This window comes from Corvus kubaryi, unplaced genomic scaffold, assembly GCF_017639235.1.
Source record: "Corvus kubaryi isolate FWS band 111438036 unplaced genomic scaffold, C.kubaryi_AGA036_p1.0 37394, whole genome shotgun sequence".
Taxonomy (NCBI): Eukaryota; Metazoa; Chordata; class Aves; order Passeriformes; family Corvidae; genus Corvus; species Corvus kubaryi.
The window spans coordinates 13,279,761-13,306,728 of NW_024581133.1; the positions used below are offsets into that span (position 1 = coordinate 13,279,761).

General features: G+C 35.5%; 1 protein-coding gene across 8 annotated transcripts in view; it reads right to left on the minus strand.

Annotated features, from left to right (window-relative positions):
• The window catches only part of ZNF280D (zinc finger protein 280D), a 50,032-nt gene continuing 23,064 nt past the window's right edge, over positions 1 to 26,968 (minus strand). For all 8 annotated transcript variants that reach the window (XM_042039573.1, XM_042039570.1, XM_042039569.1 and 5 more), the window contains 11 exons: positions 26,609 to 26,838; positions 24,382 to 24,539; positions 23,832 to 23,932; positions 23,591 to 23,737; positions 22,881 to 23,015; positions 21,110 to 21,354; positions 19,791 to 19,931; positions 18,052 to 18,114; positions 17,380 to 17,498; positions 17,165 to 17,201; positions 1 to 2,510 (listed from right to left, as the gene is read on the minus strand). In XM_042039573.1, coding sequence (XP_041895507.1) covers positions 1,874 to 2,510; positions 17,165 to 17,201; positions 17,380 to 17,498; positions 18,052 to 18,114; positions 19,791 to 19,931; positions 21,110 to 21,354; positions 22,881 to 23,015; positions 23,591 to 23,737; positions 23,832 to 23,932; positions 24,382 to 24,539; positions 26,609 to 26,838 — 2,013 coding nt within the window. In that variant the 3' untranslated portion in view covers positions 1 to 1,873. The remainder of the gene's footprint in view (positions 2,511 to 17,164; positions 17,202 to 17,379; positions 17,499 to 18,051; positions 18,115 to 19,790; positions 19,932 to 21,109; positions 21,355 to 22,880; positions 23,016 to 23,590; positions 23,738 to 23,831; positions 23,933 to 24,381; positions 24,540 to 26,608; positions 26,839 to 26,968) is intronic.

A 26,968-nucleotide genomic window follows, 5' to 3' on the forward strand; every position in this document is an offset into this window, starting at 1 on the left:
TTAACCAAAGCACTATTTAATGATTTCACTAAAATCTTTAAAAAACAAAAGAATAATGCAACTTATTCTTCTCAGCTTTTTCATCTGTCATGGTATTTGAAGTTCTTAAAGTGGCAGATCTCAAAGAGCTGTGAGTATGTAAACTGTTCCACTTTTCTTTTTTAAAAGTCTTCTACACATGCATGGATGACAATGAAGATGCAATCCAAAATGTAAATCATACATCTCTTTAGAGCTTGAAGGAACTTTTGAGGCTGTTGAGATCTGGTTTATTTAGAGGCTCCAGTAGTAAGCTGGATAGTCTCTGGATTTTAATACTGTTAGACTCACTTAGCAGCTGAGCTCGGTGAACTTAAGAGGACAGAGGAAACTTCAGTTGCAGGCTGATGGGCCAGAAAAATATCTGTATAGTCTGGAAAGGTTAGCACATCATACCACAATACACAGGTACAAAAAATGTTTATGCATAGGCACTTGCTCATTTAAGTCTAAAATAAAACAAACAAACCAACCAACCGAAAACTAACAAAAATCCCCAATGAAACATACATCTCAAATTCACAATATTGAAGTTACTTATTTTTTGGGAACTGCCACTAAATCTTTTTAAAAAATGGGAGAAACCTAAGCCCAAAGTTTCCAGCTGAGCATAAAATTATACACAAAGACAAACTTTTGTTGCAAATATTTACTCAAAAAGTAATAATTTACAGCAGTGTTTCAACAGCTGTTCAAAACATTTAACATTCATTAAAAACAAAACTGTAAGTCAAAAGCACATTCTGAATGTTTCAAATGGAGCAATGAAATCAAAAGAGCAAGCTACTGTTAATCATATGCACTCCTAAATCTAGCTAACTAGAAAACAAAAAAAAACCCCAAAACAAAAAAACCAAACCAAAACCAGCAGCCATCTTTCTGTACATAACTTAGACTACAAAAAGTCCTGAAATTAAACTGTACAATTCTGCTTTATATGCCCTTGTGTTCTATTTTTAAGTTAGCCAGTAGCAGCTGCAAAATGGCAGAACTCATGCCAGGTGGTGTTTCCAGTTTGGAGTTTTCCTTATTTCTGCTTAAAATCATTTTTGCATTAAACCATACTTTGGTGTGACTTACAGACCATTCCTATGGGTCTACGGCTAAGAATAATTAAACCAATAGTAAAAGCCTAACAGCTACAGTACTTTCAGCATTATGTCCTACTTTATACAGTTATGTTCGGTATTTCTGCACAGCCTGCACAGTGAAAACCCCACAAATATATATTTTTATTGTAATAATTTCACTTTCACTGAAAGTTTATTAAGGTAAGTTTACAGCCTGGCAGAATTACACCTGTACAGAGGTGCACAAACTAATATACTTCTGTTTACTTGCTTTTACAGACAGGAATGTGACACCAAGTCCCAAGGTTTATATTTACCTAAGCTATCAGCAGACCAATAACCTTCATTACAAGTGTGCTCCATATCAGCATCAGAAGTTAATTCCTACTCAATCCCCAGTTCAATGATATTCACACTGAAGAATTTAGAAAAATACTTTTTGGGCGAACAAATCACCGTATCCTGGGCTAGTTAACTATAAAAAAATTAGAATTTATCCCTCTTTTCAAGTATCAATCTAATAATATATCACATCCAAGAGACAGAAAGATACATTTGAACGTGTTACCTTTTTGAAGCCTAATGAATTCAGTCATACATACACATACATGCCATCTCCATATGCAAACTTCCCTTTGGTGTCCCTTTCTCTTCTCTTCTCCCTTTTAAACTTTTTAATATTTAGCATCCACGAGCACACTTATCAGGAATGGTCCATGGTGTTCTCACCATAGTTTAAAACAAACAATAAAATTAAAACAATTTCAGCTTGCTTCATTTTCATCTGTCTTGTTTACAGTTGTTTCCATTCTGCTGGGATTGCTTTCTCTAGAAGTCTCATCTGTTTGTTCAGCAAGCTGTCCTGCTTTCTTTGATGAAGGTGTGACATTACCTTTTTGGAGAATTTCAGTAGCTTCATGCTCTAGTACTTCTGATGGAGTTAGAGGTTCCAAATGAATACTGCCTTGTTCACTTATGTCTGAACTAACAGATTCAAGTTCATCCCTCTTTCTCAAGAACTGCTCAAAACTGACATCTTCACCCAAAGTCAGCTTTAAGTCCCTCACGTTCATTGCTGAAAGCGTAGTTTCATCCAAGGTACTCGCTTTAGTCTGCTCATTCAGGACAACGTCATCTGAACTTTGGCACGTTTTCATCTCACTTTCATCAGGAATATATTTTTGTCTCTCATCTACTAACTGTTTGTTATTGGCTGAATCACAGTATGCTCTTTTCTGATGCAAAGAATTATTTGAGCTGTTGCCAGGGAGTTCCAAACTAGGAACATTTTCTGTATTTGACAGTGAGGAGTCGTCTTCACTCTTTTCAATGGATGCAACTTTTTTAGTTTGATTTCTACTGCATTCTTTTGTTTCATCTGAAGAGTCATGCTCTTGTTTGCTGAAAAAAACCAAAACAGGTTATTTTTAGATATGATTTTTATATTTTCATATTATAAATGAAATAAAGCAATGCATGGTTATACTCTGCAAAGTGACACTCAGAGGGGTATTGAAGATTTCCTCTTTGGGATTTGTCATGAGGCTTCATAGCAAGAAAGGCAGAATTTAATTAACAGCTGCATTTTTCTTATCCATTTACAAACTCAGCTTTGTATTTAGCAGTCAATTAGTACTCTAGTTCTTGCATTTCAGCTCCAGAAAGGAAGGTTGCCTTCGTGTGACACACAGAATTTCCCAAAACAATACCTATAGTTCTTCTACCTGCACTGCCTCTTTGACACAGATGCAGATAAAAGTGCTTTATACCACCAACTGACTCTGCAATACTCATGAGAATAAAGCTAACAGCTGGAAAACTAAATTAACAAAACTAAAATTTATTTAGAGCAATCACAATCTGGATTCACTGAAAAAGTGAGTCTGTGAAGTAGTATTTTAATTCACCTTTCAGAGTAAAACCATGTGTTTATAAAGAGGAAATACAGAAATAGAGAAGTTCAATTTTTCCTGTAAAGATGAAATCTGGTAAAAGTTTAATATAATTGTCAATCAATCCAAAGTTTTTCAGAATGATAAGCAGATTGAATTACCTAAAATGATGATGATGACAGACAAAAGAAGGTGTGGGGGACAGGAAAGGGGAAGCTGGAAGAACAGTAATTTGTCTGATTTCAGATATAAATTGTATCTAGAAAGTGAAATTAAGAGCAAAGTCTCCCAAATGAACTATTAAAATTTAAATTGAAAGTAGTCTCTGAACAGTAACACGCAGAAAAAAAGCTGTGAGGAACACAGTTATCACCAAATATCTCATTAATCAAAATGCATTTTTATTTTATTTCTTCAAGAGGTTTTAAAGATTGGTTTGAAACAATTTTTGGCTAAAGCCATTTAAATTATGTAAGTAACACACAGTTCAGAACTCTTAAAAGGAAGAACCAATTCTTTGCTACTAGGTTTTTTGATATATTTTCAAGCTGAAAACCTACCTGTGTTCTACTCATCCAGGAATTTAATACAATTCAAGTGATTCATTTATATGATAAATGATATTGAGTTCTACAGAAAATGGTTATTCTGGAAAAGCAGCTACAAACATTCAGAAATCTCTTTCCAAGTTTTACTTTCATTTATATAAACTAATCCAAGAATATTCCACTTCCTACTTCTACTCTAGGTCAGAGGAACAATTTGAGCAGGAGTAAGAGACTGTTGGGATATCCTTCAGTGGTGAAATCTTATTGGTCACTGGGGTAGTCATAAGAATCTTTTCATCCTGTTACACCGATTTTTCATTCATAGTAAGGAATGAACTCAAGAGATAGGCCAACCTCTTTAACAAATTACAACCTATATTAGCTACTTTTCTCAAACAGAAGTGTTAGGGCTTGGGGTTTTTTTTCTCATTTAGTGGACTACCTAAAGTGTAGGTGACATTCTCGAATACACAGTTTATCTATCCAAGTTCTTTTCTCTCAGACATCTAGAAAGAAAAAGGCAAAAAAGGTAACATTGGAGGGAAAACTCAAGACTAAGTTCCAGCATAAAAGCCAATGCTCAGGAGCACCCATCAGCTGTGGCTGACATAACTGGTTTGCCATAATTGTTCCTAATTTCTTTATCTATTCCAGAGAAAGACTTCAGTTATACAGAGTCATATAAATACTAGTTCAATATTTAGAATTGTTTACATATGAAAATCTAGTCAACTCTTCATCAAACAGTGTATACACATATGATCCCTAGCTGCTATTTTTCAACAAGCAGCTTGAGGGCAAGACCTAGTTGCAGAGCTAACAGGCACAGTATTGTGCTTTATGTGGGAAGTTTTGAACACAGATATACAAAACCCCAAAAAATAGGTTTTAAATAAAGGGATGAGTAATGCCTACTTATCCCACAAAGAGCAGTGCTTCCACACTGAAAAACCCAGATGGATTACACATGTGTATACACACACAGAGACAAGATTCACATCAAGAAACTCCTCAAAGGACAAATATACCCTTAACATATAAAACAAATTCATTGCAATCTTCCTCATCTTCTAGTAACCAAAATCCCACCTTCACCTAAACCCAGCCCCTTATTCTCAGTCATTTTTGGAAAAACACAGAAAGGGGAGAAGAAGTAAGTGGCGGGGGAAGAAAAGAAATATATACCCGTATATATATGTAGTTGTGCAACAATCACATCGCAAGAACAATTATCCACAAACAACAGCGATCTTTCAGACTGCCAAGCACAACAGTAAGTTCCTTTAGACGGAACAGCTCTCCAATGAAATAATTTGCCTCTGCTGAGAACTGCAGATGAATCGGCAGACCCTAGTGATTGTGATGCACTAAAATACCACAGTAAAAAGAAAAATCATACAATATTTCAAGAATTAATTCGGTTAGTATGTCAGTAGCTGAAAAAGAAAAGCCTTTTATCCAGTACTAGCAACTGAAAGTACTTCAGTACTCTATGTGCAGATAGGACTGGTTACAGTGTAAGAGAACTAAAAATTCAGGCATCAAAAATACAGGAGAATGCAAGAATATTAACAGCTGTATTATACAGAAAAGAGGATGTCAGTGAACAGTTAGAATGCAAAATCTGACTTCTGTTTAATGAAACCAATGAGTCCAGGTTCATGACCTGACCACCAAGCATGGGATATGTTAATGAGCTGGCTGTGATAGAGTCCATCTGAAATCGGGGCTTACAGTAAGACTACTCCAAGGGAGCAGCACAAGCCGTAGCTCTGAATCCAAGAGAGGAGTCTACTAAGTAGAAACATACATCTACATCAGGATACAGAAGCTTAAAAATGAAAGCAACTTAGTTTTCTTTTTTCTCATTGTACAGAAAATGCAAGATTTTGGTGCCAAGTGAGGCTGAAGAAAGTTAGGCTCTTATCACTTGTTTCAAAATCCTACTAGCTCAAGTTTTTTTACTGCACTTTATTTAGAGTATTTTATATTGGTATATCATATTAGGATTTTAAAAATAATTCAGGGAAAAATTCTACAGCAAGCAAGAAAAAAAACCCCAACCCTATAAAATGAATGACATTTACATATCTACAAACAGAGTAGTTGCAAAGTGTGTGCAAACACTCCCTTCAGTCTGCGGAAAAGTATTCCTCCAGGTAACAAAACTTGTATTACAGCTGCATTTACATTAACAGTTTGATGTGATCCATTCCTTATTGTTCCCACATAACTGGTTTGGTTTACAAGGCAGTACTGGGACATGCAAACTACATTTCTTTTTTGAGGAAAATGAACTGGAAGCTCTGATCCACAAGTGCTCCAACCCCTAACGGAGCTGAGTCCTCAAGAGTCCAAACCAACACAGGATGTTCCACACAGCTCTGCATGCGTGCACGGCATGAGCACTCTGTCCAGGGATCATGAGTCTGGTCCAAAATAATGCCTCTGAACCTCAATGCAGTGAAAAGATGCAGCATTTTCAGTGTCAAGTGCTTTCATTTACTGATCTGCTCCTGGAGCACTAATTCCTTGCTACTATCAACATAACTACCTTGGGTTAATAACAGAGAAAAGTGTGAGGACTGAGAATCTCTAGTGCTAGAGCTACAACACTCCAAATGTCTGTCTTAAAGCCTATGAAATAGCATCAAAGTTTTCGTCAGAAAGCACAGATCAGATTTATATATTAAAATTATTTTTGTCTACTTAGACACAATGGTAAGAAGTAGCACATCATATTCAATTAGAATTACAGTGACCATTTACTAATCCATAGCCTAAAGACAGAGATAACATCCAACACCTGAACCACTTAGTCTCAATTATTAAGTCAGCATTTTATGGAAAGGGAGAATTTCAAATAGTTTGACCCACACTGCATATGACAGAATAAAAAGTGATGAAGCAGACAGAGATACTCTGAAAGCAGTTAGTGGGTTTTTTTATAAGACACTATTAATGACTATATAGCAAATAACCACAATTAAGTTTTGACTACGTTTTTAAAGGTTAAATTTGCACCAACAATTGTGAAAGATCACTAAGTGGGATAATATATTTCAGGCTGTTGAATCTGGAATAACTGTAAGTCTATCCACAATATGTGTCACTAAAAGGTGTAAAATTTCAATTCTTTTCCCAGACTGGCATTATTTAAGTGTAGAGCTGCAATTATTAGTTAGCCAAGAATTTCACATATTTGCTCTGCTAAGAATTTGGTTGAGTACGCTTTCCATAAATGACACAGGTCTTTAAAGGCCTAAAGAAATAGACAAGAATTAACATGTTATACTATATTTTAAAATTGTTTCCCAATAGCCCCAGTAATACTGTCAACTCACAGAGAAAAAGATAAAAAAGTTTTTTTTAACCATTTGATCAATTTATTTACTATCCTATGAATCTTGACTAATTTGCCGTTTAAGCATTTCTTAAAATGTGTTTTGACACTTGGAATCTAAATTCTCCATGTCTTGTTGAGGAAGTACCTTACAACTGCCACTGAAAAATTTCTATCATAGCTAATGTTATGAAAATACTAATCAAACATTTTTTGCCCAATTACCTGATATATAACACAGCATGTGTTATTTTATGCACCTGATTTCAAGATGCAGCTGATCATTGTATTTACCTTTCAAAAGCTGGTGTTTCTGTTTTTCCTTCAGATAAACTAGGTCTTGAAATTTTCTGTAATAATTAATGATATTCCTTTTATTTTACATTCATGAGCAGCTGAAGACAATATAAAGTTGTGGAAGTATTTTCACACTGATATTCCCACAAATCTGTTATGTAACAGAGATTAAGCATGGATCTCAGTAAAGATGTCTCCAAATAGTCTTCCAAATTTAAAAAAAAAAAAAAAAATCACCAAAACCCACAGAAACAAAGCAAAACTAGAAAGCAACTATTGTAGCTTTTTCCATAAACATGCAATTTAAATTATGCCTTAGTGAATAGGATGAAAACTAAGTCTGGACAGTTTTATATTTGGACAGAAAAAGTTTCTGAACTAAACTTGTGTTCTGCTAGCACAAAAAGGGCAAAAAAAGTCAAAGAACAGCAAGTTGAAGTTAATACATTTTTAAACATTATACAGTGTTTGAGCCCTCCAAATGCTACTACATTAAGTGTAAACATGTTGAAGAGTCAAGAGAATGCTTGTCACAGAAGAAACTTTTGATTCTCTATTAAAACTTACCCAATGAAATAAACTTTTTAACTCTAAACAAGATGAACAAATTCAATTTTCCTTCCATTTTTAGAACAGTAGAAAAGCACTTGAATGAAAACTGCCATTTAGAAACAGCCAACCAGGCTTTTAAAAGCATCTTCTTCTACACTACAGGGCATCTTACTCATATATTATTCTTATTTAGGAAATACAAAGTGCCTAAGTGACAAAATTAATTACTCAGATTTTTTTTTCTGTCTCAATACAACTGCGAGTTAAATTTGGTTCAAAAATAGGAGAGGTCACTGTATATAAAGATGAACATTTAAAATTATTATTTGTATCACCTCTTATTTTAAACTACATAAACAATGCTACATACTTTTAGCATAGTAACTTTTCCCCCACAGAACTGGTATATTTTGTTTCAATGAGGGCAAATTACATGGCAAGTATTTGAAAATTGTATGGCAAAGTTAAGCTTCTTCTATATTATAAAATGCCCTTTGGAATATGGTTCTTGTACTTTGTTCTATTTCTGCCATACAAAACTCAAACACAAATGAGCCATGCTAAGAAACTATTTCCAACTCAAAATTATTGCACTCTATCTTCTCCTACAGAACCTCCTTCTCTACCCACCACTCTCCTCTGCCCTGGCTGACCTATTTGCCCCTGAGAACTATGAGGAAAGAAAGATTTCTTGACTTATTTCTTCAAATTTTAAATGTTATATTTTTAAACTACCTGATTCTTCCATTTGTATTTTTGGTTCTTCAGCACCCTAAGGGTCTGTCCTTTGACCTCCTGCCGTGTATTTCAACAAACATCCAAAATGTCAAGCATCTGGCTGCAGCAAAGTAACAGGCATTCCATGACACCTTGGAAAAAACAACCAAAGTCTCCACATGGCCCAGACCACACCAACAGAGCAGCAACTCACTGTTCTGAAAGGTCTGTCAGATGCTCTGTAAACTCAGTTAACATCAAAGTAGCTTTTTCTGTTCTGTGTTCTCCATCTTTTCCAACTGTAAGAGCTACAGTGTGGGATTTGAGTTTAGTTATGTTTTTATTTGGGTTTAGACAGAAGAGGTTGCATTTTTTACTTTTTAAATGAAAGCCAGTATTATGGAACACAATTTTGTTGAGAAAAAGAAGTGCAAATTTGACATCTATAATGCTGAAAAACTATATGGGATAAAAAAGAAAAACTAAGAGAAAACATACCAGAAGTGGTAATGGAATTTATGGAAAAGGTGTGACTGTGTAAGACAATCTTTCTTAACACATTGGAATGAAAATGAATGGTCTTCTCATTTCTACAAAACCATTGTTTCTGTTAAAGAAACTCACCAAAATCTTTGCATTTTGGAAAGCTGGCAAGCAGTGTTACAAGACAAATCTTTCCCAGGTCTGAGGACTTCTCCCACTCTCTGACCATCTGGGATTTCTGTAACAAGACTGCCCTTTCTGAAGGGCAACTTCTTAAAAAAAAAAAATCTGTAAGATCAGAATCCAAAGATGATATTTTCAAAAAATGTTAATATGGACTGTGAGATCATTTAGATTTCTGATAGGCCTCAAAAAATTACAGTTCAGAGTCAATATTATTTCAGATCTCACAGTTAGCAATTTCCAGGTTCCCTGAATATGAAGATACACAAGGAAAGGAAACCATTCTTTCATTGGAGTCTGACATTCAACTCAACCAAAGGGACTGACTACAAACTGCACATCTCTGGGGTGGCAGCCCCACCAAAGATATGCCTCTGACACTGCCCAGCTTTCTGCAGTAAAACACAGAGCTGGATTCTTACACCATGCACATCGTCTGAACACCATGATCAGTAATAGAGAGATATATATATATATATAGTTAAAGAATTGTCTTGGATCTTCACACTAGATACAAAGTTCAGACATACTCTTAGACTGTGTGTAGAAAGGACAAGACATTACCCCCAAGTTAGCTTCTATCTCTCTACTGGAGATTTCGGTGTGGATAACAAATTAAGATTCAATGTCTGAAAACACTGTATGGTTGAAATAGAGATAAGGATGAAAATACTTACAGTTAGAAAGCAATTTGGTAATCTGAATCTGATTTTTAAAGTTGATACTTATGCTGAGCTTAAACATACTTCAGAATTTCGAAGTGTTTTATTGGGTGTACAGAAATTAGAAGATAAACTTGTTTTATGTAACCTCTTCCAGTTATCTTGCCTCAGGAAAACCAGCAAGCAACATTCTTAAGACAGTGAGCATTACTTTTATTCTAATTATACCTGAGGAATGATCTCCTCACCAGAAAGGCCTTTTAAACCATAACTGAAGTATTTTAAAGATCTGAAATGTTAAATTTAGTGCATAAAGCTATCTGACAAAAAAATTCCACAGTATAAGCTCAGTTATCTTTTACTTGTCTACCATAACCCAGATACCCAGAACAGAGCTGTAAGTTTACTTTAGGACAACTGTAAAACATTGCAGCTGACCTCCAACTACTATCTAGAGGGGATGCTTCCTGCAAAATACCTTTACAGGCACAGTCCATACATTAGACGAGCTATAAATTATTTAAATTCATTGACTTTTAAAACCACATTAATTAAACAGCTTATCACAACATCACCAAAATTGATTTTCTGTGTTTCTATAAGAAAATGTTATCGCACAGATAGCAAGAAGCATCTCCTACAAAACTTCTTAAGTCATCAGTTCTAACAAAATCTAACCTCTCAAAGGTTTCTTATAGAAGAAAAGCAGAACCAAACAAAGCCCTCAAAATTGCTTATGCCTGTATCTTCTTTGTCGATGCTGCATTAAAGCAAATTTAATCTGCTGAAGTACGGTGTCGCCTCTATTATATTTAGATAACATTATTAATCATAAATTAAATTATTCACAACCTCAGCAAGTCTTAATGGTTGTCTACAGGGTGCAAAATACTTGACACAAAAAACAGCTTTACCACTTAAATTTTCTGAAAACTGTATACAAATATTAGATTGATCAACCACATGTACTTTCCTAAATCCAAAAGAGCAGCCTAAATCCACACCTTTTAAAGAATTTAAGCACATAGAAGGTATTCATAATGTGGTGAAACTAACATTAATGCTCTAGGACCTAACCAGCATCTTAAACTGTAGCATAAACAACTACACATTATTATTATATCTTACTCTGCAACAATAGATGGCAATAATATCTATAAAAAAGGGTTGGTTTCAGTAGCACTGTAAAAATACTCTTCTAATTAACAGAGAAATAATCAGGATAAATCAAATGAGAACACATTTTTTGGGGTCAGGACTTAAATACTCTGAGGTATTTAATCATGAGTAGTCCCACCAGTGGAAGACTATGCAACATCAAATACTTAGCTTAGCTTTACTGCTTTAATGATTTCTATGCACGAACTTAAAACAAGTATGTTGGAAATAGCCATTTGTCATGTAACAGTCACTCCTGAAAGACCAGAACAACTTAGACACAAATATATCAAGTATTGTGCATCCAAGGACAAAACTGTTCTTCTTGTCTCAATAAATTAAAGTTTTGCCACTAAATTAAACGGATGTGAATTGAATCCAGTATCTATTTTATTTTAAATCCATTATAAATGTTACTTCACATGATCCAATTTGAGAGATTTCTGTGTTCATGTTTTATAGCTGATAGAATGGATTCAAACTGGCTAATTGTTTATGCTGGTTTGGAAACGAGCAGAGTTTGTAACATTTTGTAGTAACCATATCTTTGTTATTATGGTTTACCTTGGATACATGATGTATACTCGCAACCTTAATTTTGTTTAGGAATAGTTTTAGAAAGCAGTTCCTTCTAATTTGTAATTGGCAGAAGTTGCATGAATAGACACTAAACCATAGAAAATTATCACCTTGTGATGTTCCCAACACTTATATGCTACAAGAAGTCTTACTTAAATCCCATAGGTCTCAACATTGACAAAGGCAATACTTTCTTACATCTGTGAAGTTACAGTGCTTCTGGAAAGAACATTATGAAAATAAAGATTTTGACCACCTCCAGTAAGTACAGCCTGTTGGTCCAACAATTTTGAGCAATTCTGAAACCTTTCTAGAACCCTCCAAAGATTCTTCACTCTACAAAAAGTTCTAGTTAAGAACAATGAAAACATGCCCTTTAATTGTCAAGCCTTTAAAAAAATTGCCCATAAAAAAGGAGCACCTGAGCACAAAATTTCACCTTGAGATAGTCAATAGAATGGATCAGCCATAAAACCAAAGAGATTCAGAGCAAAAGTCAAATAAGAAAAATAATTTAGACACCTTGAAGTCTAAATTCAGTTTGATCTGAAACTTTAGTCGAGAGGAGAAGAGCCACCTAGGACTAAAGGAAGAGACCTGGAGTCAGTAACAAAAACTAGACTCTAAAATGCAGGTAAGGACAAATAGGAGTACTCTATGGAAACTCAGTCTCATTGCTTGCCCTGCTCTCACATAACAAAATTCTATATATTTGCCCACACACAGAGCTCAAATCAGGAGGCACTGTCTTCCCAGCAATTTCTCATGTTTTCTTACTAACAAAGGCTCACTGGGTAAGCAGAACAAACTCAGCTGGAATCTTGCCAAATATTTCTCTTTTGTCCACACCTAATCAAAAGTAACCTTTTCTGGGATGACTGTAGCTTCAAGAATTTATAGAAAGCAACTTTGAGTGACTCAAGGTATCTTCCAGACACTCAGTTGAATCATACCCAGCATTAATAAATTTAAATCTATTCACACCCAAAAGAATGAAAAGGTCATTGGGTTTGGGATTCTTGGGTGTTGGCTTTTTTTTTAACGAATCCCACCGTCTAGCAGAACTTCTCTATTTTGACAGATGTAACTTTAAATGCTGCACAATTACATGTAACAATTACAGAAACAAACATTTACTTTGTTTGTAAGACTTTCAAAGCAAATATTAGACATAACTGGCTAGTCAAGCAATGACACTCAATGTCCTAGAAATAACAAAAAGAGAGGTTAAGGTACATACAAATGAAATCTTAAATTTTTGACCATAAGCTAAACTGGTTATATCATGCATATTCATGCTCTGCCCTTGCAGAGATGGTCTAATATGTTGCATTACTCACATAAATTGTTGGGACCATAAGACAGATTTAACACTAAGGCAGGCAGGTTTATTTGCATGACTTAGAAGTGGTTTTATGAGTTTTCCACATGAGTAACTTTCCCGAGATCCTCACACAAATGGAAACAGGATGTCACAAGGCCAATTGAGTCTACACGAACCATTTCCACAAATCTCTCATATCTGTAAGTAGAAGTAGTCTATAATTTTTCAAAATACAAGTTTGGAATCTTAATTTCTGTATCAAAACTGCAAAAGAACAGAAGGATAATACTCCAAATAAGCATTCAAAAGATGTATAATTCATATAACTTAAAATCCAAGTGTCTATCTAGTGTAATTTCTGAGAAATTCTTAGAAAATGTTTCTGAAAGCCACAAAAACCTGCAATCACATTCCATTCTTCTTGTTGTCGGAAACCTGAATGAAAGTGAAATACGGATTCAACTTCCTCTGAAATGAACAGCATGTTCACAATGAAAACACAAATCCACTATGCTTTTTTGAATGCTGCTGTGTCAAAACAGAATTAAGCCCTGCAAGAAAAACCTGTAGTAGGTAAGTGATGCTTGAAGCTGAACAGCAGCAATCAAGAAGGAACACAGCTTCTGTCAGAAGGAAAAAAAGTAGCAAAAAGAACAAGACTTTAGAGTACTAAGTGTGCAGACGCTTGGTCACAAAACAAAGAGACAACAGATGACAGGATCCTTGCCATTATTAGCAACACTACGATGGCTGCAGAAGCTCACTATCACCAGACCTGTGACTGTTTGAGTACTAAAAGTCAAGAGGACAAAAAAACTGGTCAAAATGAATTAATCTCAAGAGAATTTGATTATTCAGAAAAAGAAAGTGCTGCAAATCAAGAACAGCTTACATTCACCAAAACCAAACTCTTGCAACTAGGAAGTTGTATCAGTGACTTATCCTTGAGTGAGGTAAGCTGTATCTGTTATGTTGCTTGCAGGCTAGAAAATGAGAGATTCAATCAAGATATATCCACTGTAAACAGGAGGCTGAGTTTGGAGGAACATTAGATGTTCATCATGGCAAAAGGAAAGCTCATCACATATCCTGATGGATAAACTTGCCATAGATAATCTAGAATTGCAGATTAAGTCAGAAGCAGTAAAATCAAAAGCAGCAGATGTCTCAGCAGCTTGAGTAGAGCATCCTTGAAGATGAGACATGATACCAAAAGAACAAGGTGTGAATGAACTGGAACTGTAGCTGCTCCACTCTCAGAATCAAGGCTCAATAAATATATGTACTTCCATTAAGTGCTTTCCTCCTCTCACAGTATTTTGGAGCAAAAAGAAGCTTACCTACCAGAGAGCAAAGCAGCTAATAAATTCCTTTGGCCAAGACTCAGTTTATGCAGTTAAATGCAACAGAAGTCATTCAAAGCATATTTTGCCACTATATACCATAAAGTCACTGGCAGGAAAAAAATGCAACTTACTTGAATATTAAATAGATCAGGACTTGTATGCTTTAGTGTACACCCAAAAAGAATGACAAAGCCTTTTAATTTCAGAAGGTGGGATCAAGTTCAGAACAAAATGGGCTTTGATATCAGCTCATATACATCCCATTTACACACTACTCTAGCTTGGGATGATACTGATAGACTGGAACAGGGAAGAAACACTGCACATGAGCAGCAAAGAAACGCTGCATCACATAAGTGAAACTCCTGGAAAGCCTCTCTTCAACTGGGTACAGCCCCCAAAAAGCTGCAAATCAATGCTGCAAAGCAGAGAACATTATCAAAAAGGGCCTTTGACTACAATATTGGGAGAAAAGACCAGACCTGCTGTCTAAAAGATGCAAGAAGAGAATACCACAGCTTCAATGCATGAAGAAAAAGGAAAAGGTCTGGTCAGATCCTTGTTTGCTTACATACCAAAATAATCCCAAGCTGGACTGGGTTCAATTTTCTGGTCCACAATGATGTATCAGTGAGCCAAGGCAGTATAGGATACCTGCTCACTTTCAACTGCCCTGCAACAAAAATGTCTGCTGTCAGTTCATTTAAAAATATGTTAATGGTTGTGCAAAGCAGAGAGTTGAGCATTAGAAGAGTACTCGCATAGTTATTACATCTTACTCCCTCAGCACAAGGTGGATCACCAAATAAACAAGGAGACTCTCTGTAGATTAAAAATTTAAAAAACAAACTCTTCTGGAACATCCCCAGCTAGGTTATCTGTATTACTAATGGCAGGATTCTGGTCCAAAGACAGGCTCTGTAACAGTACAGAGTTCATGGAACATGTCTGATCATTAGCAATAAAGATGAGTTTTAAAACACATACAGACAATCCAATATATAATAAAAGACACCAAAAGACACCATCAGAGATGCAAGAGAAGATCCAAAAGTGTTCAAGATTGTAATTGTGAGTCATTGTTTCCAGTGATGAAGTGATTCTGAAGAGTCCCATAAACAAGTCATTGAGTTATAGGTCAAAGAATTGGAAGGAACATTCAGAGATCATTGAGAAACTATACAGCAAAAGTTATGAATATTGTCTGCAAGTTCCTCTTCTTCCAAAGCAACCAAAGAGTACCACTAAGAACCAGCCCGCAAAAAGATGAACATTTTTGTTTGTACTCTGTACAGCAAATTATGAATTAAAAATCTGCTACACTCGTATACTCATACTCTTCAGTTTAGCAATGATACATTCTTGCCCAAAGTATCAGAGAACTAGTATATGGAAATGGACAAGACTTACTGAAGTTAACGAAGTCTATGAGCCTGACAGTTCCAAAAAACACCATCAAGGATTTTACATCACTTCATGTGGTGCCAGTAACTAATTTTATGTTGGCATCAGAACTCCCAAAAATAATGGCTATCTGCATCTGTCCTAACCTAACATCCTGCAGAAACAAACCTGCATATATTCTTGACTTTACTTCAAATCTTTGCAGTGCTTCCCCATCTGCTTCTGAGTAATACATATATATCCGTATATCCAACATTTTTACATATTTCCATATATCTCTGTAATGTATTCAAGACAGCAAGATCCTTTTGCAGTACTGACAACAGCCTGCCACAGCTGTACATCTTCAACCACCATTCAACACATTTATAACCTTTCCTTCCATGCAGTTCAGCAAATACTAAATTCCCAACACCTAATGCCAGCTCCAAATACAAAAACTAGGATTTCCACTAGTATCATAGCTCAACACTTCATTTTCTCATTGTTTGAGTTGCACTGAAAGATGAACTACTAGAGGACCCCCTTCTTACTAGCCACTTTATGGAAACTAAGAAAATACCTAATAAATATTAAATAAACTATTTGGGATATTCCCAAAGCTCAGTGAAAGCTGATTTATCTTTAGAGGCCTAAGAACTTATCCCTCTGTTGGCAGAGTTCTCACCATACATGAGAATCTAAACTCCTTCTAGAATCCTGCTAAAGGCTAGATGGACTCTACCAGGGTTACACTATTTTCTTGTATCTTTTAAAATAGTTCTTTGCAGTCTAATTGACATTTTTGATTCTGTGTTCTGAAATGGTTTGAAGAAAACACAAATGTTTGATTTAACTGACCTCTAAACCTTGAATTAAGGCATAAACAGGCTCATAAACTACACTGCAAAGCCTCAGAAACTGTTCCAGGACAATCAGGAAGGGCTTAGCATGTCTGATTCCTCTAAGGTTTAAAAAAACCCAAACTAACACAACCTGAAACAATCTCCACAATACTGCAAGTTCTCCTTCAAATCCTTAAAAAACCCTGATTAATACATACTAATTCTTCTTTGAAAGTCAGAATAAAAAAAACTAATACAAAACAGTATGCCTCTGTCATATAAAGAACATAATTTTGAAAATAATTCCTAAATATTTTTAAATATTAAGACTGAATTTGTCCTATTTCAGTAAAGGACATTCCTTTTTGCATTCATATTCAAATTACATAAAGAACATAAACCAGTAATTTGATAAAGCTAGTATTAAGTAGAAGTAACAGTCTCATTGTGTATAGACAGGTCAGAATTCAGGAGTTCCAACATTGCAACAATTATTTATGTCTCTCCAAACTGAACAAAAGCCTGATTTTGTTTTAGCTGCAATAGGTAATAATTTTATCTCTTCATTCTTGTAATTGTGGACATGGTAAGATGAAAAAGCACTAGTACAGTAAAGGCCTGTGTTCATCCATACATTTCAAATTCTATGGAATTAAAAAAAAAAACAAGTTCAAAGTGCAAATTTTGGCCATCTATCACTAAATTAATAGAAAAAAAACATTAAACAGTAAAATAAAACTTACTGAGACACTTGTGCAGCAGTTGGGTTATCTGTGGAAACTGAAAATAAAAACAAAGGATTTAATTAAGAATATTTTAAAGTGTGGAAATACAGAAGTACTCACTGTCAAATGCAAGTACAGAAATAATGCAGCTCAAAATAGGACTGCGGTAACACAAGAGCTATCCACAGGTAAGTATTTATATACTGTATAAAAAAGATACTACATGTACTCACCTTTCTCTATAACAACTTGACACGTATGAGTGTGGTTCTCACTCAGATGTGTGGCCATGCTATCCAAGCCAGAAGCATCAGCCAGGAAATCACAGTTAAGACACACTACAGTCACACCTCTAGGAAATACAAAGTAAAAAGGAACTGTAAATACAACATGGTCATGGAAACACTTTTCTTAACTTACAGCAACTGGACAGATTATAAAAAAAAAAAATCATTCAACTTCAGATGAGATGATTCACAAAAACATAATCTTACTTTTTCTACTGCAACTAGTATCAGGAAATTCCCATCAATGAGCAGGGCATCTCCATGCTGGATATAGTACAAAGAACATGACTTTAGACAGAAATTTATCTGTAGAGCATGAGTTTCTCTGTTCGGATGGTTGTTTTATTCTTTCCCTGACCCCCTCCCCATTTGGCACCTTATGAATAACCAAAAAAATAATAATAATAAAAAAATTTAAAGACTGCTCAGAATTAAGTTCATAAACGTGGACAAATAAGTATATGTCACTGACCAGAACACTGCTATTGGAAAAGCTAATGGTTTTATTTCTTTGCTCTAAATTGTGGAAATTCAAGACGTTATAATCTCAACTAAGTTATTAATTCAACATCAGAAAGTAAAAACATCATGATCTGTAACTGAAAAAAGCTGAATTACCGTAGCTCTTCTGAGTGCTTCTTAAAGATCCAAAATCTTTTACTTGGACGAGCACTGTGAAAACTAAATATATGAAAACATTACCACTTAGACTGGTTTTCTTGAATACATTACTCCACATATCCCCTCTGAAAGGCTGTGTTGGTACAGTGACTTTCTTCACCTCACTATTCATGGTACTGCAATTTGCTTATGACAAGACATGAAAATAGAAGCCTAAGTTACTGAACTGCATTATTCTTAAACATTAAATTGCTTAAAGCTTATGGACTTGTGAATCTCAGCTCTAGCTTAAAACATTGTCTCCCTTGTAAATGAGCTTGGGAGGTGAAAAGATTAACTTTATTGGCACAGTCTTGCAAGAACATACTTCTATTGCTTCCATGAGCAGTTCAGCTTTTGAAGAACCATGGCTGTAGTTATGGAGTGCACCACAAAAGAGCTAAAACTTCCTAAAGACATGGCTTTCAACGAGAAATAAAATTTTCAGATAACCTGTAAATTGTCTCTTACGCAGGTTAAGTATGTGCCAACACTGTTCTCTCCCATGGAACAACGTGCAGGCAGCTCAGTACAGGGGCTGCTCCTCCACAAACACCCTCCCTCTAACAGTCCTCTTCCTCACCATTACTTTTTCCTTACACTCACCAAAAAAGAGGTGATGATAGGTGCTGCAAAGGATCAGATAGGAGATACATTAGTGAATCGAGGGGACAAAGGACAAAAGATTGGCCAATTTACTGCATGGATGAATTTGACCTGCCATCCAGACCACTGGCAACAACAGGAACAGTTTACCTTAGATTCCTTTCCCCTTCCAGAGTAAATTTTTTCTTGTACAATTGGAATTAAGCACATTAATTTTGGGGGTTTTTAAGCATGCAAACAATAGATTATACACATAAAAGCATGTAAACTATTTCAGCCTAGGACTTCCATGAGCATTGAAATTAGTGTGCATAGGGTCAATATATATAAAATATATCTAAAGACTTAAGTGACAGATTCAAGAATTCTAGCATTCACAAATGTCAAGGCATTTTCTATGTACATGAATTCAGAAAGAAAATCACATTCAGTATTTTCCACAATACAGTTGGCTTGTTCAGGGCACAGGATTAACAAGTAGGTTTTTAAAATTTTGTTTTACTGTCACTGCTACGTGACCTGTATCTAATTATTGGACAGTATAATTCTATGGCTCTGAAAACTAACGCATTTGTTTTCTTAACAGGCTTTTTTACAGCTGTCATCACTAATGCCCTACGCTGCCCCACAACTGGTGACAAAATGAGATGTTATGTCTATGGATGACCAGAAGTAGTGTAAGAAAAAGTATCCACTTGAGTTTGCTGTTTGCGACATCCTTTAAATCTGAGCACAGATTTCACTAGCAATAGCTGTGGCCCATGTGCATTCAGCACTTGTAAAATCAGATGAGGCATTCAATCTGAAACCCAGAGAACATGCAATCATTAGTGATCATTTGACAAGTCAGGCTGAAGTGATCAAGGAATATCCCACAGAAACTCTGAAGCAAACGTGTAATATTGCCTGAACCACTGATTTTTAAAGCAAAACAGGAGTTTAAGCCTTCATTACAAAGTAAAAAATCCAACCTTACACATTTCCCTGCCAGTCTGAGGACCCACTTCAAAATTCACCTAACAAACACTTCACACCTTACATGAACTTAGGAAGTATATGCTAAGCCACTAAAAACTTCGAAGAGTTCTTACCTCATCATGTGATTCACATAGGCTTTGCTACAGCTGGTGTTGTATCTGCATAAGCTACAGTGGACGTAAGCAGGAAAGTGACTCGCAAAATCTTTTATTTCTGAGAAACACTCAATGCATTTGTGCGTTCCCATACGATGCCTAACAGTAACATGAAAAAGTTATCAGTTAATAGCAACACTTCCAGAAGAGATAACTACTTCAAACTTCTTGCTTTAGGTAAGTAGCAAACTTGCCTACACTAGGAAAATTGAGAAACTTAAAAATGCATCAGCTAAATACTTTTAAGTTACACTAGCATACATGAACAAAACTTTGCTTTACTTGAACTATGATTTCATTATGATCCTAATAAAAATGTGCAACGTAATGTAAGCATCCATTATTGGCCACTCCTGGAAACAAGAGATAATGCAGTGGATAAGAACCTCCAACTTCAGCTGCTGCTGTTGTCTCTATACACTCGAGAAGTATTTCCAATAATTGTTTCCATCCATCACAATGCACAAAAAAAGTCTTTGGCTTTTCTGTCACCCCAATATTACCCACAAGCTTTGAAACATCTACAAAGCAAGAATGTAATCCTGCTCTTCCCCAGTTTTGCTGACTGTTTTTGGATGTCTCCCAGAGCTGCACACTGAGAAAGTTAGAAACTGGAGGGGTGACATCTACCATCTTTGACAAAGAAAAATGCTAAGTCATCATAACCAATGAAATTACATTCTAGTCCATAAAACACCCATGAAAATAGTAACATAAGGACAGCAAACCCCAATAAATTGTAAAGACCAGGACAGTATTCTCCTAATAGCTTGTTTTTACTTTCCTGATTTCTTTTTTATTAGGTCCCCAAAATGGGGTATCTCCTAGGATAGACAGGATTTAATCTTTTAACTAACAGGTTCAAATAAAACTAAAACAACAACAACAATAGAAAATAGTTTCTCTCCACAAGAAAACTTCCGGAGAACACCCAGGCAGATGTATTCCTCTCCACAGGTAAGGTCTAAACATAAATCTGAATAATGAGTCAGTATTTCAAGAGTCTGTGACTCCAAGCAGAGAAAAGTTCTAAATGTGACACAGAAGTTTCCAGAACACTTGTTCTTCCATCATAAAGTAGTCTGCCACCACCAAAATCAGTGAATGAAGATTCAGAATTATAACCACAGTAGCAGTATGTGGAAAGTTTATGCATCTGCTTTCTCAGCAAACCTGAGGTGTCAGATCTTCTGTATTACAGTATTAAAGTTACTGAACCCATCAGATGATTTATATTCAAAGTGTACTTAAAGACAATTTTAATGCTAGTATTTTACCTTAGATTATGAAATGCTATATTTGTAGGTTCTTTTTTTTTTCTGCTGTTCGTCCATGCATTTTGTTTCTTTGATGTAGATTGTTTTGATTTTCCTCTTGACTTACTTGTATTAGATTTGTTATGATTTTTAGTGGTTTCATTTTTAGCTTTAGGTGATAATTGAAATGTGGAACTGCTTGTACTAACAGAAGATGTAGCTGATGATCCTGACTGATGAGATCCCAAAGATGCTCGAATAGTCACCTACAAGTATGAAATAAAAAAAATTTTGTTTAGATTTAAGCTCTCCAAGTTCCCACTTCTATTTGTCTCAAAGTTTAAGCCACTTTACAGCACAAATCATAGCATAAAAAAACTCTCCTGATTAAAGACTACTTTGAAGAATACAAAATACTGAAAATACTGTTGGCCTAGAGTTAACCTCAAATAGCCTACTGGATGCTTAAAAAGCTCATTTTGGTTGAAATGGGAAAACACAACTTTTTTTTCAGAGCTGCAACTGGCTATACCCTGCTTTCTTAAATGAAAAAAAAAGTAGCAGAAGTCTCAGGCCAATCAGCCCTACTAAGATGAATATCAAACCACTCCATCAGTGCCCAGATTTAACAAAAAAGTCCCGTGTCTTGTTGCCTCATGATGAGCCAGTCTACTCCCTTCAGGTAATTTTGCTCATCCTAGAACTCCAAGGACTAATTCTGGTTTCTGACCTCTCATCTGGTATTCTCCAACTCCCTTGTCATGCCCTCAAATGTGGTTTTGACTCACAATATGACTCCTAATTATATTTCTTACCCATACTCCTAGTTTAGAAGCACCTTGTCTTCTGAACCTGATTCCAGGTTCTTCAGTATTATCATTTGCATCCTGTCAAGGTCTACCAACATGAGAATTTCAACATAATCTAAGCTTTTATTAGGTCATGAAGACCCTGAAATCTTGAAAAAATTGAGGTATTGTCATAGTGTAAAGAATCAGTGCTTTACATTCCTTCTGCCAAGAAGGACAATGAACAGCAACTGCAGTCACTTTCCCTTCCTGACTCTACAGCAAATGAACCGTGAAGAGCTGATCAAAATGTTAACTTTTCTTCTTCCTTGCAACTAAAAGGACATATATTTAAACAGTCTACTAAAAAACTGTTGGAAAAAGTCCCAAAATCTACAAGAAAATCCTAGTCTAAGTAGATCCTTCTTGAGAAATTGGAGAATGACTTAAAGACAGCGTAAGTGTTCTGAGAGGATCTAAGTTTCCTTCAGACACCTTCAAATGCTGAACCTAAAGAAGACCTGGTGAACTCAGTTTTAAGCATACATATTCTATGCAGAAGGAGGTCTTGCGATTTTAAATGGTTTTTTGCCACCACCTTCTGTAAGTTGAAAATTTTTCACAAGAAATGATGCAGAAGAAGCTCCCAGCACAAGAAAGCATGAATGGGAGGGGACAAATAAACCATCAACTCAAGAAAGCAGCAGCTCTGGCTGGACTACTAGCATGCATGTAGGTGTATGGAACAATGGGACAGAAAGCAAAACCACGCATCACCAGGAAGAATTCATAAATTGTGCCTGGTAATTCTTGAAACAGGAGCATTTTTTCAGAGTTTTAGTTTTAGAGGTGAGGGAAAAAACCAAAACACAACACACACAAAACAATACAATCCCAAACACTTTGTTCGGGAAAAGAAAGGAGAAAAGCACTTCTTTCATTCTACTCCTTACCAAGGCTTTTTTTCCCTTTGTCCCCTCTAGTTTTCCTGCATGAACTCTCACCTTTGTTCCAGGAGGCAAGCCTTCTAATTGCTTGGGCTTCCTAAATGTTCGGTGATGCTGAGTCTTGTGATCCATTTTTTCTTTGCATGTTAAAAATTGCAGTCTGCATTTAGTGCAACGGTATATTCCCTTTTTCTTTTAAAGATAAATGACAATCTATAGTAAGCATGGATGGCATGACAAACAAAACTCTAGCCCTAGCTTGTCTCAAGCAATGCTTATGCAGTTCCTAAAACATCAACTAAATAAACAAACTCCTAATACTGTACAAAGACAGGATACTCTGTAGGAATTAGATACTTGAAAATGCAAGGCAGTACAACTACTAAAAGGAGGAGGAATCAGATTACCAGTTACAAGACACAGTAGTTCATTATCTTTTTCTTTATTTGAACTAGTGGCAGGTTTGCTATGGTAACCTCAAGAAAAGCAGAATCATATCACTGCAATGTAACGAAGAAACCAAATAGCAATAAGATTCTTTCAAGGACATTCAGAGATTATTTTAAACAGGGAGCTGCTATCACACAAAAACAAGACCAAGTCTAATAATTAGTTTAAAGACTTCTACAATTCTTCTGAAGTATTCTTATTAACTATTCTTATCCAGTAACAACCATACAAATCAGCCGTGTTTCTTTTTTCAGAGGGAGATTCCTTAGATGTGTTTAGCATTTTTCTAGCATTAATGATTGAAAATACCTGCTTACCTGATGCCTCATGTAATGATGCATATATGGTGCTCCAATTTTAATTACTTTGAGGCAAAACGGGCATAGCAAATGTTTTGTGTTTTCATGAACTGTTCTAAAATGCGTTTCTACATCTGAAAAAGCTGAGGATCTGTAGTTGCACACCTAAAATAGAAAGTTTGACTTTTTTGTTACAAGTTTATTGACAGTGAAGACAGGGGAGTGGTGTCATCTAAATACAAAAGTCACTCTGAGATACCTGGCAAACATACGGCATTTCACCTGGCTTATGATTGTCCTTCATATGTTGCAAAAGAACTTGCTCTGTTTCAAATGATAATTCACAGATTTTACAAATTGCTAGAAAAAGCGAAAAACAAGAAAAAGGTAAAAATTTGATAGGGGTCATATACAGATAAATTATAATACATATATAATGTGAACTATATATATCACTAAACATAGAGCAATCTAATGATTATTCTATACTTTAGAAGAAATTCCCTGCACAATTTCAGAAGGCCAGGAAGGCAAGGGCCTTAAACAGGAGTTCTTAAAGTAAAGCTTTCAATTAAAAATAAACAAACAAGCAAACAAAAAACACAAGGAAAAAATCAAAAAGCTTTTTAAAATACTTTTTTGCACATACATTGCTCTTAAAAACGCTCTGTTCCTATATTAAATCTCAAGATTATTGTTCTTTAAATACAATAGCTTTATTCTGAAATTACAAACCAGGAAATAAAAGTTGGAAAATTTCTAAAAATTTTGGCTTAGGAAAAAATTCGTTATGATAGGATCCAACTCACTGGACGACTCATAAGGCGTGTGTGTACTCTCAATGTGGCACTGCAGCTGGAATGGGGTAGGGAACTGTCGGTAACAGTGCTGGCAGGTGGTGTGGCTTTCCCAACTTTCATTGCTTTGCTTCTCAAGCTCCAAGTGATGTTTCATGTGGTTCATAAACCTTTAAATTACAGTGAACAGGTGCAAAAACTACATTTTAACATTCTCTATACATATCACATGCAAAATGTACAGGACTCTTTAGAAACTTTACTCTGTATGGACTTCTCAATTTCAAAAAGAAAAACCAACTAAGTAATAAGTGCTTGCTAAAAAAAAGGCAACGAACTTAAAGCTGACTAGAAATCTTTGACTTTAAGGAACACACAGCAAGTCTAAAACATGTTCTAAGACTAAATCTATCATTTCTCATGTCTGCTTAGACAAAATTCTTGCATTGGAATAAATGGAAGTAAGCAAAGACAACAAGAATACATCAACTGTTCACACTTCATTCGCCATCAGCAATCTCAAAGCCACATTCTGAAACAAGTGTAACTTTAGCTCTGCTGAAAACTATTAAGTAGCAAGAACATATCTGCAATTTGGACATGATAGCTTTATGTGAAACCACGTCCATTCAAAACTGGCAGGGCTCCAGGAGCCTTCTTTGTCTAAAGCATTTAGGCCTGACATTGAATTATGAAGGACAGTTTACAAAATGTCACTGTGCAGCCGATGTCAAAAGAGTCGATGGAGAAACTGGTATGTTGCTGCTTTAAGTTACCAGCTTTTCCTCATTAATCTGTCCACCTGTCTGAAGTAGGAACCTATTCTGGCTGAGAAGTCCAGGCACCCACGACAGCATCAGCAGGTCACTGTTACTGGCAAAGCAGCACAAGGACAGGTTAGCTGCAAATCCATTACTGTTCAATTTCCAAAATTCCTGTTTTGAATGCACTTCATCTCAATACAGCCAAAAGAACTACTAAATGTAGGCCACACTCAGAAAAGGAATGCAGACCTTGGAACTGGAAAAACCAAATGAGCAAGGAGAAAAATCTCTTGAGCTCAAGCTCCTAATATCGTACAGTTGCTTGAAAACCAGAAACAAGAAAACCAGAAAAAGCCAACCGAGTCTATCCAGGTTCCTAAGCAGACAAAAAGAACTGACACTTACTGCATAATGCCTTAACAGAAAATTACTGTAATGGTATGTTCAATCACAGATCGTTTAAAGAAAGCAGGGGATTACCATGATGAATCGCTTTCTGCTTTTGATTTCGGTCAAAAAACTTATACTTGAACGATGAAGGTAATACGTACTTATTTTGTCTGCTATATATAAAGGTGCAAAATACACCTTGAAATAAAAATTCTTAAGTTACAGAACTATGGAATAAAGCTACAAAGTTACAGCCAAAATTAATATGGTTTAAGTCAACCCTACAGAAATCGAAAAAAAAAAAAAAAAGGGCTCGTACATTTTTAATGACTTGCTGTGGAACACATAGGCACCAAAGCAGCGATTGCTTACAGTATAATGCTGAGTAAAAAGTAATGCCTATTTAATGATTAATAGCAAATGTCACTGCTTTAATTACAGAAAACTTGGGGTTTTTTTCAATAATATGTTGTCTAATGTTAGCATAAACCTGTTCACTTTAACTTGCAGACTGTGCCCTTTGAAACAATAGTCCATTTTTCAATTTTACATTCTGCTACTTCAGCTTCCCTTCAATAGTGCATGTAAAAAAGTTCAGTGACCTTAACTTCCAAAGGAACGATGACACAAACTTGTCTACCTACTAAAACAGCTTACGGGGGTTTTATCAGCATTTGGAAGTAAAATTACTCCAACAAAATAACAGATGTTACATAAGTGAACGACTGACTATTAGTCCTTGGGTGTCCCTAAAGAGAATTAACACTCGCATCTACCAATATAGCCATCAATCCAGACGGCAAATTGTAAAATACTTTGTGTTGCCCTTTCTAACCCCAAAGTCCTACAACTGCTCTTATCAAAATTCTGTGTTTATGTTAGACACCACTAAAATTTAAACTCTAATCTGTAAAAGGTTTCAAGTTACGGCCATACATGTAAAGCAAAAATTTCTTTTCAGTTACCCAATATTAACAGTTTTCAGTATGAAAGGAACTCTACTCCAGAGAGACAAAATTTTAATACATGAGACTACTATGGGTTCTAAATGATTAACAAATAATTAAGGAAGCGAGTTCAAATACCTTATGTTATTTTTCAGAACTTTGAGACAACTGATGCATTTAAATGTCGTATGAGTCTTCTGCTCTTGTTGTACCTGCTGGAGGTCACCTTCATCCTTTCCATAATAAAAGTCATTAACTAACATAATCAATTTTCCTTTCTCAGATTCAGCAGCCTTACTTGTTGTGTTCAAACACTCTGTTTTGATCACTCCCGGGAAAAAGTTATTTACCATATCTGGACAACAATACTGGATGCAAACAGGGAGAAGAGATGAGACAGAGAGAAACAAAGGTATCAGTCTCACCAAACTGCATCAATGAGAAAAGCATTTTAAAAAACTGAAGGCACTAATGAGAGATAGATGCAAAGTTTAATTC